The sequence below is a fragment of the Manis pentadactyla genome, chromosome X, assembly GCF_030020395.1.
Source record: "Manis pentadactyla isolate mManPen7 chromosome X, mManPen7.hap1, whole genome shotgun sequence".
NCBI classification, from domain to species: domain Eukaryota; kingdom Metazoa; phylum Chordata; class Mammalia; order Pholidota; family Manidae; genus Manis; species Manis pentadactyla.
In genome coordinates, this window is record NC_080038.1 from 104,242,248 (window position 1) to 104,258,736 (window position 16,489).

Below are 16,489 nucleotides of genomic sequence, written 5' to 3' on the forward strand. Positions count from 1 at the left end.
TCTTTAGAATGTCAAGCTGTAGTATTTTTCTTTGTTTACTGAATTCTAAAGCAAATCACCTGTCTTGGCCCTATATGAAGCCTATAATGCTCCCCTCAACACACACACACCTTACCTTTTGGATATTCTAAAACTAGATTAAAACAAGAAACTGAAAATTTTGGATACTGAGTGAATGATATGGTTCTTCCTTATTCTCATTACCCTTTACTCTTTTTATTCTTCTTTTTCACAAGATTTCATGATTTAAAGCAGGGTCTCAGAGTCACTCTGTGTCTTTTGGATAGAACTATTTGAGCTAGTATGGAAAGAATGGGGAATGTAGAAGACAAAGGAAATTGGGAAGATAGGTGTAAACTGTCATACCCTGTTCTTTAGGTGGTGGAGGTCATCCTGGGCTACCAGGGCCTCCAGGTGAAAAAGGCAAACCAGGCCAAGATGGTATTCCTGGACCAGCTGGACAGAAGGGTGAACCAGGTGCTATATTTTTTCATTGTTCCTAATTTTCTAATTTCTTCCTTGTCTGCTTTAACTTTTGCTCTTTTTCAATCCACAATAAACTTCTATCTTCTTTCTTACCCTCTAAGCTACCACACACTTTTCCCTTCCTAATGACCTTCTTCCACTCTGTCCTGAGAATATTATTTCACATTGATTGATCAAGTTGCCTCCCTCTTATGAAAATTTCTTGCCCAATTTTTCATGTCAAGAATTTACTCAGCTTTTTTTTTTAACTTCTCTGGATGACCTCCTTTCACCATGTAATCTATATTCATATATACACATATATATAATATTTGTATAAGAATATAAAGATATATTTAACACTCATCACAAATAGAATATATGTTTGTATAGTTTTCTCATGTTAGAATTATAGCTCCATGTTGGAAATAAATCTTCTGCGTGTTTCATGTAATATCAATGGTAGCATTTTGTAAAAATCTAAATGATCTGAAAATAATTTTTCCTTGTTTCAATTATTATTATTTATTTGAGAGTTTTTGGTTTAATGCTCTGACAGGTCAACCAGGCTTTGGAATCCCAGGACCCCCTGGACTCCCAGGACTTTCTGGTAAATTTTAATAAAACATGTTAAATCAGTCCATAAAAAGAGAATATTCTCCAGTACACTTATTTTTCCATCAACACCATTTACTGTTGTAAAATACACATACAATCCCAGAAAACTCAAAGCTAGAGATATAGCTTAAAACATTCCTTATTCAGCAATTTAGTACAAGGAGTTGAACTATATAAAAATGGTTCCTTAAGGGAATTTACCTGTAGATACCTCTTAATTAATTTCATAAACAATTACTGAGGAAATGATAAAGAAAGTAAAATTGTAGGAAGAGATAGAGTTTACTAAGATTTTTACTATTCTTTTATCCAGAAAAAATAAACAAAACACTCTTTTCTCCTCATGGAAATAAAATCCAGGTAATATAAGGAAACTCTGTAGAAATATGTACTACTAATAAAAATATATCTTGAAAACTCCATGTTAATATATGTCTTACATTTGGGGTGGGTATGTGTGCAAACACATCTACCTTCCCTCACTGTTCTTACTCTAATTGTAAGCACCAAATAGGTAATTGATGACTGAATTTGCATACAGATATGTATGTTCTGAAATGACCATTGGCTAACCACACACATATCTCCTAGAAATTCTGGTATCCTTCCATGATCCCAAAATGAAAATTATCACTTTAATGTGCAACTGTTATATCACTCTTAGGCATCTTGGTGATATAGAAAAATTGTTGAGAATGGTTTGTCTAGATTGTGATTCTACATCTTGGATAGAATGGTCTTTAAGGACACACAGCAACCATTGAAGATCCATATCTTCCATTTGCTTCAAAATTAGTCTTGAAACATTTGTTTAAGTAATTTATTCCATCCATCTCTAACCTATTTTTATTTATAGGTACTTTATGCTTTTCTATTTTTTACTCATAGCTACTGGTCATGTAATAATTGCTGTATGTCCTAATATAAAGGGTATCTTTCAGGACCCAAGCTATTATTGTTTCTCTATTTCCATATATATTCTAATAAACACTTCTGATAATACATAAATATATTTAATAGGAAGAGGTTTTTTTAGATGTGTTGGAGATTTGGTGGGAGGTAGAAATGACCCTAGTAATTTCCATTACTTGTTCTAATTAACTATGAATAGTTTTAGCCTTACAGGCAAGCCTAATAATATCATTTCATGTGTTCTGTAATGTCACTTTGCTTTCATAGGTCAAAAGGGTGATGGAGGATTACCTGGCATTCCAGGAAATCCTGGCCTTCCAGGTCCAAAGGGTGAACCAGGTTTTCAGGGTTTCCCTGGAGTGCAGGGTCCCCCAGGCCCTCCTGGTTCTCCGGGTCCAGCTCTGGAAGGCCCTAAAGGCAACCCTGGGCCCCAAGGTCCTCCTGGGAGACCAGGTATGTACATGAGTGGTAGGGGAATGGTCTATTTATCAGTCCATTTATTTCATTTTGCTGGCAGGTTATTCAGTCTTTAGGACTTAAGACTCTATAATCTAAGAACTTCTTACAAGTAATAGCTTATTGTACACTTAGCTCCATACATTTCCATGGCATCTATTAATTCTTTTCAGTAATGCTTTTCATCATTTAAAGTTTAACTAAAACAAACCAACTTGGAAGAAAATAGGAAATAGTGGATTTATTAGTCTTTTTATTTAATGTAATGCTATACTGATAACCTGGCACCAAAATGCATTTTTATTGTGAGCTTCTCAGCATGTCATCACAGAAATCATTTTAGTGATCACCCAATAGATGCTTGTGGTCCATACCAAAGTGTTGCTATGGTTCTGTCATATGATCAGCAAATGTCACCAAGCACAATAAAAAAAATTTATTTTCTCTAGGACCTAGGCAATCAAATTTATCTTCAACATCACAGCATGATTAAATTGAATAGTGATCTCTTCATACCAGCTTCCTGTCTATATACCTCATTTGTCTTGTGTTAACTGCTCTAATAGTCTCAATTTTGCATCCAATGTTCACTTTTCATTTTGTGTCTATGCTGTGTCATTTCATTTTACTAAGTTTGGGAATGCTCATTTTCATCCTGGATTAATGTTGCTGAGCCCAATCACTGGTAATAGATTATTGACAGATTTTTGAGACTTGATACTCAGTTTTTATGTTCTGGTAACTGAAAACTTGGCCTTCATTGATTTTTTAAAAATAAGAGAAATCTGAGATTAAAGCAACAAAACAATTGTCCTCTTATCCTTTGAAAGTCTGACTCATTTTTTAAATGTATTTAAATTACCATAAGCTCTGCAAATATTAGAGTTAATTTTAATAAGATATGCTCTAAAAACATGAGTTAAATGGGATCACATACTTGGTTCAGAGGATCATTTTCAAAACCAGATTTTATCTTATCTGACTTGACTGTTTATAAAGGGTGTTATTTAAAGTTTTATCTTCATTTACTATTGAAGAAAACCAGTGAAAGTCTCCTCAGCCATGTTAACTCTCTTGCATGTTATTGTAAAAGATTGACACAAATACCTTGCTTGGTTATGCATGCAGTAATTCAAATAAACCAAACTATTATCCTTTTTAAAATTTTAATCAGCCCTGTGGTTATTTGTTCTTACGGGTAATGGAGCTCACTGTTGAACATTACTTTAAAATATGTCACCCTTAAAGACATTAGTCATAAAGGCACTTTTAAAAAAATCACAGCTTCTAATGAAATAATAACAAAAGTAGCTGGAAGAAGAGCACAAACCTAATAAGTATTTGTAACTTCTCAATTTGTCTATAAACAACCAATTAAAATGGAATGTTAAACCCAGTTGTTCTTAGAATTGACTGTTTTTGCCTGAGTGCATAGTAATGATTATTGTAAAAATGATTTTTGGCCTTACAAAATATATCACGTGCTGTTTTTATTTTAGTGTTGATGCTAAATGATGATAATTTGGTTTATATATAGTTGCATGAATATGAACGTTTAGAGTATGCTTGTATTGAATTGAAGTTTAACTTGAAAGAAGTTAGTATAATGCTTTAGTTTCTTGATATTTCTAACAATTTTGATATTTTTCCTTTTTGTTAATGATGACATTGGGCCTTGGTGAACTTTGATCCCTATCCAGGTCCTACAGGTTAGCTCCTTAACTCTAAAGTAGTAATTGCATGAAGTTTGAAACTTTTCATATATTTTTATATATATTTATATGTATGTGTGTATATATCTATGTATACCTATATATGTATATGTATGTGTGTGTATGTGTGTATATATGTATTTTATATATATGTACATACACACACCTGTACCTAATGTTTTTAAGTGTTTAATATATTTTATGAGTATATATGCCAGTTGAGTTCTTACATGTTGGTCTGTCTCGGAAATTTGTCAGGAACTTGTAGAATCTAGTGTTTCTCTCTATTGGAATAATTAGGAAAACTAGTTTAAAATTTTAAAATTCACAACTTTGTGTCATTTTCAGTTGAAACCTTATAGTACCCAAAAGTGTATTGTTTGTTTTACCTTTACCTTTAGAGTATATTTCTAATTTTTGCCTTCTATCTGTTAATGTCAATTAAATTGAACTCTCCTTCAAAAAGTCACTTTTTTAAACATCAAATATGTATTATCAGATCCTGCAAATATACAGTTCTTGACTTGCCATACCTTTTGTAATTTGTCACACTACCCTATCTTCATATTTTGGGTTGTGACCCAAAGTTCTACATTCTACTGCTATGAAAATGGGCCAATAGGCACAAGGTATAAAAAAGATCCAGAGAATTAGTACAGATTAGAAGCCTCTTAACTTTTCTTTCGTCATACGCATATAAACAGAACACACCAAAGAATAGTTACCAAGAGCTGCCCAATGAAAAATTGCTGATTCATAGTGAAAGAACAAAATGAGGAGTAAAAAGACCCTCAAATACCTGAGTGTGTTTACTATTATTCAAGATAAATAGCCATTTCCAAATTTCTAAGGAGGAATTAAAAGGAGAAAAAGTATACTTTTGAATTCTGGCTATTAGGAATGGCAGGAAATTTTCTCTTCCTATGAATTTAAAATTCGTAATTTCAAGATTCTTAGTAGGAAGCCATCTATCTCTGTGTAAATTAATTCTGTAGTTTCTTGTTCCTCCATAAGCCCATTATTTCATAGAATCATTAAGTAGCCAATGTAGAAGGGACTAAGTTTTACATTTGTCAAAGAGATAATATTCACCAGAAACTTGTTAAGACAGAGTTTATTTAAGATTATTGCAATAGGGGAAAGATTCTTGCACTAGAAAAAAGAGACTGAGCTCAACTCTGTATACAATAAGGACAAGGGGGAGGTTTATAGTCAACTATCTGAGTGAAGGAGTCAGTGGATGAAAAATTACTAAGAGACATCAAGAGTAGGTAGATTCTTACTAAACTGGCATGATAGAACTCCTGCTAAAGGAGGCCAAGGCCTTAGACATCAAGGATAGGGAATGAGGAACTTGATCGGATTTTAAGGATGAGGTAATTGTTCTTAAACTGACATGCAGGATTCATGCTAAAACTTGGCTCAGCAGACCAAGATCAGGCCCCAAGGATGAGGCCTAGTTGAAAAGAGAGCCTAGAGAGCCTATCTAAAGCTTAGTCAAGGAGAGAGTCTTTGTCACATATGAGAAAACCGAGGTTGAGAAGCTTACTCACAGTCATATTGTTAATTACTGGCATAGCCAGAAATCTTATTTAGGGCTCCCCAGTGTTCAGTTAAATAGATGTTCTACTAATAATACATAGCATCCTGCACAAAAGCAGTTGTATAGCTTGATGCTTATGATCTGGCCTCTTACTCTAGCTATAAATATGGTAAGAGATGGAACAAAGCTGCTTCTCCCACTTTTAGGAGACTCTTAGCCATAGCAGACTGAGCCCTGCTTCCACTGTCTTGTTCTCTGTTACCTCAGAAACTCCATCAATCCCTACTAACTACTTCTTGTGTTTTTCCTAAACGGAGGTCATCAAAAAGATTAAGACAAGTGCATACTATTTATCACCAAGATAAAGAGAAAACTAGAGTATACTTTGAAGTAATTTTGAGTCCTCCCTCGTCTGATTTGCATAGAAGTCTTCACCTTGATCACTTCCGGACTTTATTATCAGCTAGGAAAAAAATTGCTTTCTTCTGAGACACTACAGTATATTCAAAGAAGAAGAAAGAAAGTAGCCACATTGCTGTAAAACTGATTTGATAATTTCTTATTTACCAGATATACTTTAAATTACATAGTTATTGGAACCTGGTTCCTGCAATATTCCCTTCTTTGCTACAGTTGAATACTACAACCTTAAGTGAAAACTGGATTTAAAATTTACCAATCAATTCATCAGCTTATCTCTAGTTATTGCCATTTATGTACAATACTTTCAGTTTTTTATTTTATTTTGTTTTTCAGTTAAACTTTGTTAGGTCATTTGAGAAATAATGGATTGAGAGCTTCATGTACAAAATTGACTTGGCATATAACTCATTAAAATACTACTTTTTAGAAATTAAAGTCTTAGAAGTTTTGCTGTGATATGATCCAGTTTTCCTTGTTACTTAAACCAAAATACCATATATTTCAATGACATTTTTTCTAAGAATTTTGTTATTGGTTCTTTTATATCAAACATATATATAAAATGTCTTTACTCAAACTCTGAATTATCTCAGTAGGAATTCTAATTTCTTTAACTAATTGTGTAGCCAGACGGCTCAAAGTGATGTCTTGAGTCAGTTTGCTGTAGTTGATTTAAAAACCACTTAAACAAACAGAAGCCAATTTTCAGCCTTCTGAATTTCAAATTATTAAACGTTTTAAGAGTTTCATTACTAGCCAGTAGTGGTAATTGTTTCATATTTATTTGACATGCCACCACTTACATCATATAATGTCCTTTTATTGTAAGCTCCCTGGAGGCAGAGTTTGGGTGTAGCTAATCTTTGTGTTCCTTGTAGCACCTTGTACATGGCATGTATCAGGTCAATATTTTAAAAATTGTTTTGATCTTTAAACCAACTCTCTGAAGGTTAGAGCAGATAGTGCTATTCCCATTATGTGGTTAAGAAAACAGGCTCAGAGAGACTGATTTGCTCCAAATCCCATAGATGTGAGTAATAGAGCCAAGAATAGATTCTGAGTTTTCTAAATCCTAGGATTCAGTGCTCTAGCACAATTTTTTTGTCTCTGCTAACCTCAGTGTTTATAAATCATAGCAAGACTTGTAAGAAAAGGAAGTTGTGTTCATAGTCAATTAACATTAACCAAGAGTTGTCCTATTTGTAGGCTTTTTATCTTTTTATTTAATGATACTTCTTTTAATAGTTAATAGCCTGATTTAATATGTGTATTGAATAATAGTAAAGTAAATGTGATATATTCTGTGCTTTGGGGTGGGATATTGCATGCCAAAATATTTTAAAGTATCCTTTCACTGATGGTCTTCACAACTTTGGAAAATTTGACCCTTATTTTCAAGTTCAATGGTGAACAAATATATATTGGCTTTTTCTTTTTGAGTAACCTATTACAAGTAATAGTGCACAGAAGAAAGCCTCTTGATGAAGTATGAAAAATCTCTGAATGTGATTTCATGGAATGATTTTCAAAGACAACAAATAAAAGTATAGTTGGTAATGGCCATTGTATACTCATGTTTTAATTTCTCTGTTTAGTCTTCTAAGATCTTTGTATTTTTATCTGAGGATTTTAAAGGTAACTATCTCCTTTGGGCAGTCTGAACATATCAAGAAATTTGCACCTCATTTTTATTGACAGATGGCAGAGGCCAAGAAAAACTTGAACATTTATCCAAAAGTATCCCTTTGTGAAAGGAATGGAAGGCTATCGGTGAAATGGTACTACCGTGCCAACTTTAATGTTTGAGAAGCTAACTTTTAGAAAGCCACAGTAGCAGTGTTAACATAGAGTTTTCCATTTTTTGGATTAGTGAAAACTAGCAGCTTATTTCTTAGAATAAACTCTGTTTGAAAATGTTTGGCTCTCTTTGCTGCTGTATAGTTCGGTTTGCATACTGATTGCGCTGTAGGTATAAGAAATGCTGGCAAAGAGGATTATTGTTTAATTTATGCTATAATGTGAACCACTTCTAATTTATAATCTTATTTTGTACTGTGTGATGTCTGATACTGCTAACATCGATCTTTGGGCTTTGGTGAACTCTGATCTTCCCAGGTTTTCAAGGTTAGACTCTTCACTAGTCAATTCTTTTTTTTTTTAAATGCTTTATATTTGTGATAAGAGATACACACCTTTTTTGCTGTAATTCAGAAGTCATTGAAGAGTGTTGTTATCCTCAAATACTATCTGCTCTGGTATTTAACATTTTGGTGAATGTACTGTGACTTGTTTATAATCAAGTTTGAAATTAGGTCTTTGTGGTTTCAATTATTTATAATAGGTAATCCATACATAAAGACATGTTGAATTTTAAATGGAAATATACTTATTTTTATTTTTTGAAACTGCAGTAATATATTTAGGCAAGCACCTGGCCCATTTGTAACCTCTGCATATTGATTTTATTTTCTTGAATTTTTGTTGTGTGATCTGTGTTTTTCATGGCTATTTTCAGTAATGGAAGAGGGTAACTATAAAGTACTGTTAAAAATAATACTTACATATCCATTATATCATTAGCAAATCATTAATTTAAATTTGAGGGACTTGAGCATCAAGTCTGAATTAATAACATGTAAATTTCTCAAAATTCTTTTCTAATTACAAAAAAGAGCAATGCTTATAAGATGCCTACTTTTTTTTTCAAATGATAATGTTCTGATTACTTTTCAGACTGGGGAAGAGAGTCATAAAAGATTCCTTTTTTTCCCCATCTTAATATTATTTTGTCATTGTTAGGCTGATTCACAGATAGTTTATTTTTCTCTTAATAAACTGTTTTGCTGCCTGATTTCTAGTCCAAAATATTCATTATGGATGGCACTAACATTTTTACTTAGAAAACCCTATCTTGGGGGTTTGATTTTAGCAGTTGTATTTTTGTTTGTTCAAGTGCAAAGTACTCCCCACCCTTTCTTTATGATTAGGAAAGGAGTTTCTGAGTATGTTTGTCTGGTTTGGGGCTAGGGTGACTATGATTTAAACTATTTAAAGATAAATCAATTGTTGTACTGTTGTGGACCTGCTTCCTCTTTTTCATATGCCAGATAGAGTAATGTCATAATATGAAATCACATAGAAGTAGCTGAAAGATTTAAAACAGGCCAATATTTTAAAGATATTTTCTTATTTTCAGTCTACTAGTAATGAAGGTAACAATAGTAATAATAATAATTTTTAAAAACCTCTTACATGATTCTTACTATGTGCCAGGCACTGTCTTAAGTAATTTATACATACTTTGAATCCTTGGAACAACCTGATAAAGTAGGTTACTATTAAGTGTTTCCATTTTTAAAGAAGAGGAAATTGAGGCCAAGGAGATTAATAAACTTGCTAAGGTCAAACAGCTAACAATTAATGGAACTGAGATTCCAACTCAGCCTTCCACCTCCAGAGGCCAGCATTCTTAATCCTTACGCCTTGCTGCCTGGTTAGCGTTTAGCCATTGATTCTGGTTCTTGAACATATTGGAAAGGGATTTAGAGTCTGACTTTTATCTCAGATCAAAAAGATGACCCTTTGTCCATATGTAAGCATGAACTCAGTATTCTAAATTCATACCTATGATATTTCCTTGAAAGGTAATCCTTACATATCTTCCTTTTTTGTTGACACCAAAGTAAAAGGAAGATTCCCAGAGGAGAGAAGGTATAAGTGCCAACTTTTGGCTGTTTGTTATATAGGGCTTCATAATTATTTTCTTAAGGCAGGATGAGTTAGTCTCATCCTCAGCCACTGCTTAGTACTGGGCAAGCAACAGCCATTTCCCACCTAGTGACAAAAGATGTGGCCATTGATAAGATCTCCTTGGTTGTTTAATGGACCCAATATCTTCATTTAGAAAGAAAAGGTAAAAACATAGTACAAAGAAAAGAGTTTAGCAAACTACCATTTTAAATTATTTATTCACAAGATACATGCAGAATTCTTTTTCTTCAGAAATATTTAAAATGTTAAGAATATGAAAACATTTTTAAAGTAAATTCAAAAGTACTATATTGTATCAATAAATTTCTGACACTTGAAAATATTCCCATGAACTGAGAATATCGCTAAAATGAAATTAAACAGTTTGCTTAAATGATTGTATTAATTGCATAGTAATAAAAGCTGAATGAAAGTACTTACAAATAAAGCAATTTGATTTTAATCACAATGAGACAAATGGCTTGAATCCCTGATTGCCCTACAGCAGTGATTCCTAAAGTGTGGTGGGGAACGGGCAGATTTAGCTACAGAGAACTTGTTTATTTTCAGAGTACTTGTTAGAATACAAATTCTTAGGGCCCTCCCCAGTCTTACTGAATCCCAGACTCTGGGGATGGTCCCAGGAATCTGTTTTAACAAACCCTCTTGGAGATTCTGATGCCTGTCCCAATTTGAGAACAGTGCCCTGTGGTGTCTGTTTTGTTTCACTGGTCAAACACTTACGGATTGCAGAAGCAATCTTTCTAATTGTCCCAAGTCCTTTCTTTAGATATGAGTTTATTGGATTTAATATATAATAAAATGCAGACTTAAAGGGTCTGCAAACCAGTGTTAATAACAAAAAGAACCCAGCCTAATTTACATTAGAAAGAGAATCAGTATAGTCTATATGTTTTAATGTAGTCTGGATTTTATTCAGCAAACTAAGGAGGATTTAGATGACTGATATTTTAAAAGCCTGACTTTTATGCTATTCTTAATGCTATACTGAAATAAGGTCATTTGTTATGCATTATCAAGGTCTACCAGGTCCAGAAGGTCCTCGGGGTCTGCCTGGAAATGGAGGTATTAAAGGAGAGAGAGGAAACCCGGGCCAACCTGGGCAACCTGGTTTGCCTGGTTTGAAAGGAGATCAAGGACCACCAGGACTTCAGGTAGAAAAGGGGAGTAGATACTTGATGAGAAAGAGGTGTGGGTGTTTGCATTCAAAATGAGAATTCTAAGCTGTATTATTTTAATTAGCATTTACTGGTCAGGGCTCCATTCATGGCTCACTGGTGAATTACAGAGAAACAGAAAGTCAAGCTCCCTCTCTTCCAACTAAAAGGACTTTGCTACCTTACAATTAAAGGTTTCCTCAAAAGATACTTTACCTGAAGTATTTGGTATATATAGTATTTTAAATGATTTGAGAAAGTCTCATTTCAGTGAAAGCAAATTTATAAAAGGAGACATATGCATCAGAGCATATATACCATAGGGAAGTAATTATGGTAAAAAGGAATATTTTAGACTTAGAAATTAGTGTTAGGGTCATATTTCAGTTTTGCTGCACATGTCTGCTTTGTGTCCATGAGGAAGGCAGATAGATGCTTTGGGTTTTTGTCTTCACTGTAAAATGAGAGTAATAGCATATCCCTGGGTCTGTATTCATGTATTTTCCACTTTGGTTTGAGTGCCCCAGAAAGTCACATGCTTCAATTATGAATCCTCAAAGCTTTCTCCATTCATTCAGAATTGTTGTTAGATTTGGCAGTCAACAAAGTCTGTGCTGTCTGTGCTCTGAGAGAAAAAAACAATAAAGAAACCATTTTTAAAGCTTTCCCATAACTAACCTTTGTTTCCCATGTCATCATGATTCTCTTAGACATACAGATGTAAAATTTTAGTCCTCTCTTTATTCATTCTCTACCTCATTTATTTCCCATGTACTTCCAGTTGAATCACTATTCCTGATTCAAGACAACTGCCTGATACCAACACTTTTTAAATCTAGTATGTCAAGTTCTATTCGTTTTTGTCTTTGAAAGTTATCTCTTTCATTTGTACCTTTTATAATTTTTTATTTGGAAATAGGTTTAAAATTACAGAAAAATTATAAGAATGGTGAAAAACCTCCCATGTATCCTTTATGCAGATGACCAATTGTTTAATGTTTTGCCTGTGTTTGCTCTCTGTATGTATGTGTATGCATGTATATGTACGTATAGTTACATGTTTTTCTTTCTGAAACATTTGAGATTAAGTTGCATCTATCATGTCCCTTTACCACTAACTTCTTCAGTGCATAAGGTTCCCTAAGATTAGAGATGTTCTTTCATATAACCACAATACATTTATCAACTTCAGGAAATTCAACATCCATATAAACTTTTATTTCTAGTTTACATATTCCAATTGTGTCAACTGACCTAGTAATATCCTTGATAGCATTGTTTCCAGTATAGGATCCAGACCAAATCATGCATTGCATTTAAATGTTGTATTTCTTTATTCTACCTTAATCTGAACATTTTCTAAACCTCTTTTTTCTTTCATTACTTTGATATTTTTGAAGAAATATAACCTCTTCCTATTTTTTAAAATATAGAATGTTCCTTGTTTTGTCTGCTCTTTCCTTATAATTACATTCAGGTTGTACATGCCCAGCTGGAATACTACATGAGTGATGTTGTGCCCTTCATCATGTATGGAGGCCCATGATGTTCATCTGCTTCTCATTGATGATCTTAATTTTAATCACCCCATCAAGTTGTCATCAGGTTTCTCCACTTTATGATTCCTGCTTTTCCTCTTGTAACTAATAAGCAAAACTACAGGAAGGCACATATTAAAATCATGCAAATATACTGTTCCTCATCAAAAGTTCTCCTAAGATATGTTCTACTTTTTAAAAAATTTTTGTATCAGTAATCTACAATTACATGAGCAATATTATGGTTACTAGACTCCCCCCATTATCAAGTCCTCACCACAAACCCCATTACAGTCACTGTCCATCAGCGTAGTAAGATTATATAGAATCACTATGTGTCTTCTCTGTGTTTTACCGACTTCCCTGTGCCCCTCCACCACTACATTATGTATGCTAATCGTAATGCCCCTTTTACACCCTTATCCCTCCCTTCCCACCGATACTCCCCAGTCCCTTTCCCTTTGGTAACTGTTAGTTCACTCTTGGGTTCTGTGAGTCTGCTGCTGTTTTGTTCCTTCAGTTTTTGTTTTGTTCTTATACTCCACAGATGAGTGAAATCATTTGATACTTGTCTTTCTACACCTGGCTTATTTCACTGAGCATAATACCCTCTAGCTCCATCCATGTTGTTGCAAATGGTAGGATTTGGTTTCTTCTTACGGGTGAATAATACTCCACTGTGTATATGTACCACATCTTCTTTATCCATTCATCTACTGATGGACATTTAGGTTCTTCCATTTCTTGGCTATTGTAAATAGTGCTGCAATAAACATAGGGGTGCATCTGTCTTTTTCAAACTGGACTACTGCATTCTTAGGGTAAATTCCTAGGAGTGTAATTCCCGGGTCAAATGATATTTCTATTTTTAGTTTTTTGAGGAACCTCCATACTGCTTTCCACAATGGTTGAACTAATTTACATTCCCCCCAGCAGTGTAGGAGGTTTCCCCTTTCTCTGCCTCCTCGCCAACATTTGTTGTTGGTAGTCTTTTGGATGTTGGCCATCCTAACTGGTGTGAGGTAATATCTCATTGTGGTTTTAATTTGCATTTCTCTGATGATAAGGGATGTGGAGCATCTTTTCATGTGCCTGTTGGCCATCTGAATTTCTTCTTTGGAGAACTGTCTGTTCAGATCTTGTGCCCATTTTTTTATTGGATTATTTGCTTTTTGTTTGTTGAGGTGCGTGAGCTCTTTATGTATTTTGGGTGTCAAACCTTTATCAGATATGACATTTATGAATATATTCTCCCATACTGCAGGATGCCTTTCTGTTCTGCTGATGGTGTTCTTTGCTGTACAGAAGCTTTTCAGCTTGATATAGTCCCACTTGTTCATTTTTGCTTTTGTTTCCCTAGCCCAGGGAGATATGTTCATGAAGAAGTTGCTCATGTTTATGTCCAAGAGATTTTTGCCTGTGTTTTTTTCTAAGAGTTTTCTGGTTTCATGACTTACATTCAGGTCTTTGATCCATTTTGAATTTACTTTTGTGTATGAGGTTAAACAATGATCCAGTTTCATTCTCTTACATGTACCTGTCCAGTTTTGCCAACACCAGCTGTTGAAGAGGCTGTCATTTCCCCATTGTATACCCATGGCTCCTTTATCATATATTAATTGACCGTATATGCTTGGGTTAATGTTTGGAGTCTCTATTCTGTTCCACTGGTCTATGGGTCTGTTCTTGTGCCAGGACCAAATTGTCTTGATTACTGTGGCTTCGTAGTAGAGCTTAAAGTTGGGAAGCGAGATCCCCCCTGCTTTATTCTTCCTTCTCAGGATTTCTCTGGCTATTTGGGATATTTTGTGGTTCCATATGAATTTTAGAAGTATTTGTTCCAGTTCGTTGAGGAATGCTGTTGGTATTTTGATAGGGATTGTGTTGAATCTGTAGATTGCTTTAGGCTGGATGGCCATTTTAACAATATTAATTCTTCCTAGCCAAGAGCATGGGATGAGTTTCCATTTATTAGTGTCCTCTTTAATTTCTCTTAAGAGTGTCTTGTAGTTTTCAGGGTATAGGTCTTTCACTTCCTTGGTTTGGTTTATTCCTAGGTATTTTATTCTTTTTGATGCAATTGTGAATGGAATTGTTTTCCTGATTTCTCTTTCTGCTAGTTCATCATTAGTGTGTAAGAAAGCAACAGATTTCTGTGTATTAATTTTGTATCATGCAACTTTGCTGAATTCAGATATTATATCTAATAGTTTTGGAGTGGAGTCTTTAGGGTTTTTTATGTACAATATCATGTCATCTGCAAATAGTGACAGTTTGACTTCTTCTTTACCAACCTGGATACCTTGTATTTCATTTTTTTGTCTGATTGCTGTGACTAGGACCTCCAGTACTATGTTGAATAGAAGTAGGGAGAGTGGGCATCCCTTTCTTGTTCCTGATCTTAGGTGAAAAGCTTTCAGCTTCTTGCTGTTAAGTATGATGTTGGCTGTGGGTTTGTCATATATGGCCTTTATTATTTTGAGGTACGTGTCCTCTATACCCATTTTGTTGAGAGTTTTTATCATAAATTGATGTTGAATTTTGTCAAAAGCTTTTTCAGCATGTATGAAGATGATCATGTGGTTTTTGTCCTTCTTTTTGTTGATGTGGTGGATGATGTTGATGGATTTTCGAATGTTGTAACATCCTTGCAACCCTGAGATGAATCCCACTTGATCATGGTATATGGTCCTCTTAATGTATTTTTCAATTCGGTTTGCTAATATTTTGTTGAGTATTTTTGCATCTATGTTCATCAGGGATATTGGTCTGTAATTTTCTTTTTTGGTGGAGTCTTGACTGGTTTTGGTATTAGAGTGATGCTGGCTTCATAGAATGAGTTTGGAAGTATTCCCTCCTCTTCTATATTTTGGAAAACTTTAAGGAGAATAGGTATTAGGTTTTCTCTATATGTCTGATAAAATTCAGTGGTGAATCCATCTGACCCAGTGGTTTTGTTCTTTGGCTGGTTTTTGATTACCAGTTCAATTCTGTTGCTGGTAATTGGTCTGTTTAGATTTTCTGTTTCTTCCTTGGTCGGTCTTGGAAGGTTGTATTTTTCTAGAAAGATGTCCATTTCTTCTAGGTTATCCAGCTTGTTAGCATACGGATTTTCATAGTATTCTCTAAGAATTCTTTGTATTTCTGCAGTGTCCATTGTGGTTTTTCCTTTCTCATTTCTGATTCTGTTGATGTGTGTAGATTCTCTTTTTCTCTTAATTAGTCTGGCTAGAGGTTTATATATTTTGTTTATTTTCTCAAAGAACATGCTCTTGGTTTCATTGATTTTTTTCTATTGTTTTATTTTTCTCAATTTTATTTATTTCTTATCTGATCTTTATTATAGTCCTCCTTCTGCTGACTTTGGACCTCATTTGTTCTTCTTTTTCCAGTTTCAATAATTGTGACTTCAGACTATTCATTTGGGATTGTTCTTCCTTCTTTCCATAGGCCTGGATTGCTATCTACTTTCCTCTTAGAACTGCCTTCACTGCTTCCCACAGAAGTTGGGGCATTGTGCTGTTGTTGTCATTTGTCTCCATATATTGCTTGATCTCAGTTTTAATTTGGTCATTGATCCATTGATTATTTAGGAGCATGTTGTTAAACTTCCATGTGTTTATGAACCTTTTTGTTTTCTTTGTACAATTTATTTCTAGTTTTATACCTTTGTCATCTGAGAAGTTGGTTGGTAGAATTTCAGTCTTTTTGAATTTACTGAGGCTCTTTTTGTGGTAGGGTATGTTGTCTATTCTAGAAAATGTTCTATGTGCACTTGAGAAGAATGTGTATCCTGCTGCTTTTGGGTGTAGAGTTCTATCGATGTCTGTTAGATCCATCTGTTCTAGTGCGTTGTTCAGTGCCTCTGTGTCCTTACTTATTTTCTGTCTGGTG

The 16,489-nt window shown here is 34.2% G+C and overlaps 1 protein-coding gene across 2 annotated transcripts in view; it reads left to right on the forward strand.

The window, feature by feature from the left end:
• Positions 1-16,489, forward strand: part of COL4A5 (collagen type IV alpha 5 chain) — a 228,008-nt gene that overhangs the window by 195,422 nt on the left and 16,097 nt on the right. For both annotated transcript variants that reach the window (XM_057495198.1, XM_036924940.2), the window contains 4 exons: positions 379-477; positions 1,025-1,075; positions 2,263-2,448; positions 10,921-11,054. In XM_057495198.1, coding sequence (XP_057351181.1) covers positions 379-477; positions 1,025-1,075; positions 2,263-2,448; positions 10,921-11,054 — 470 coding nt within the window. The remainder of the gene's footprint in view (positions 1-378; positions 478-1,024; positions 1,076-2,262; positions 2,449-10,920; positions 11,055-16,489) is intronic.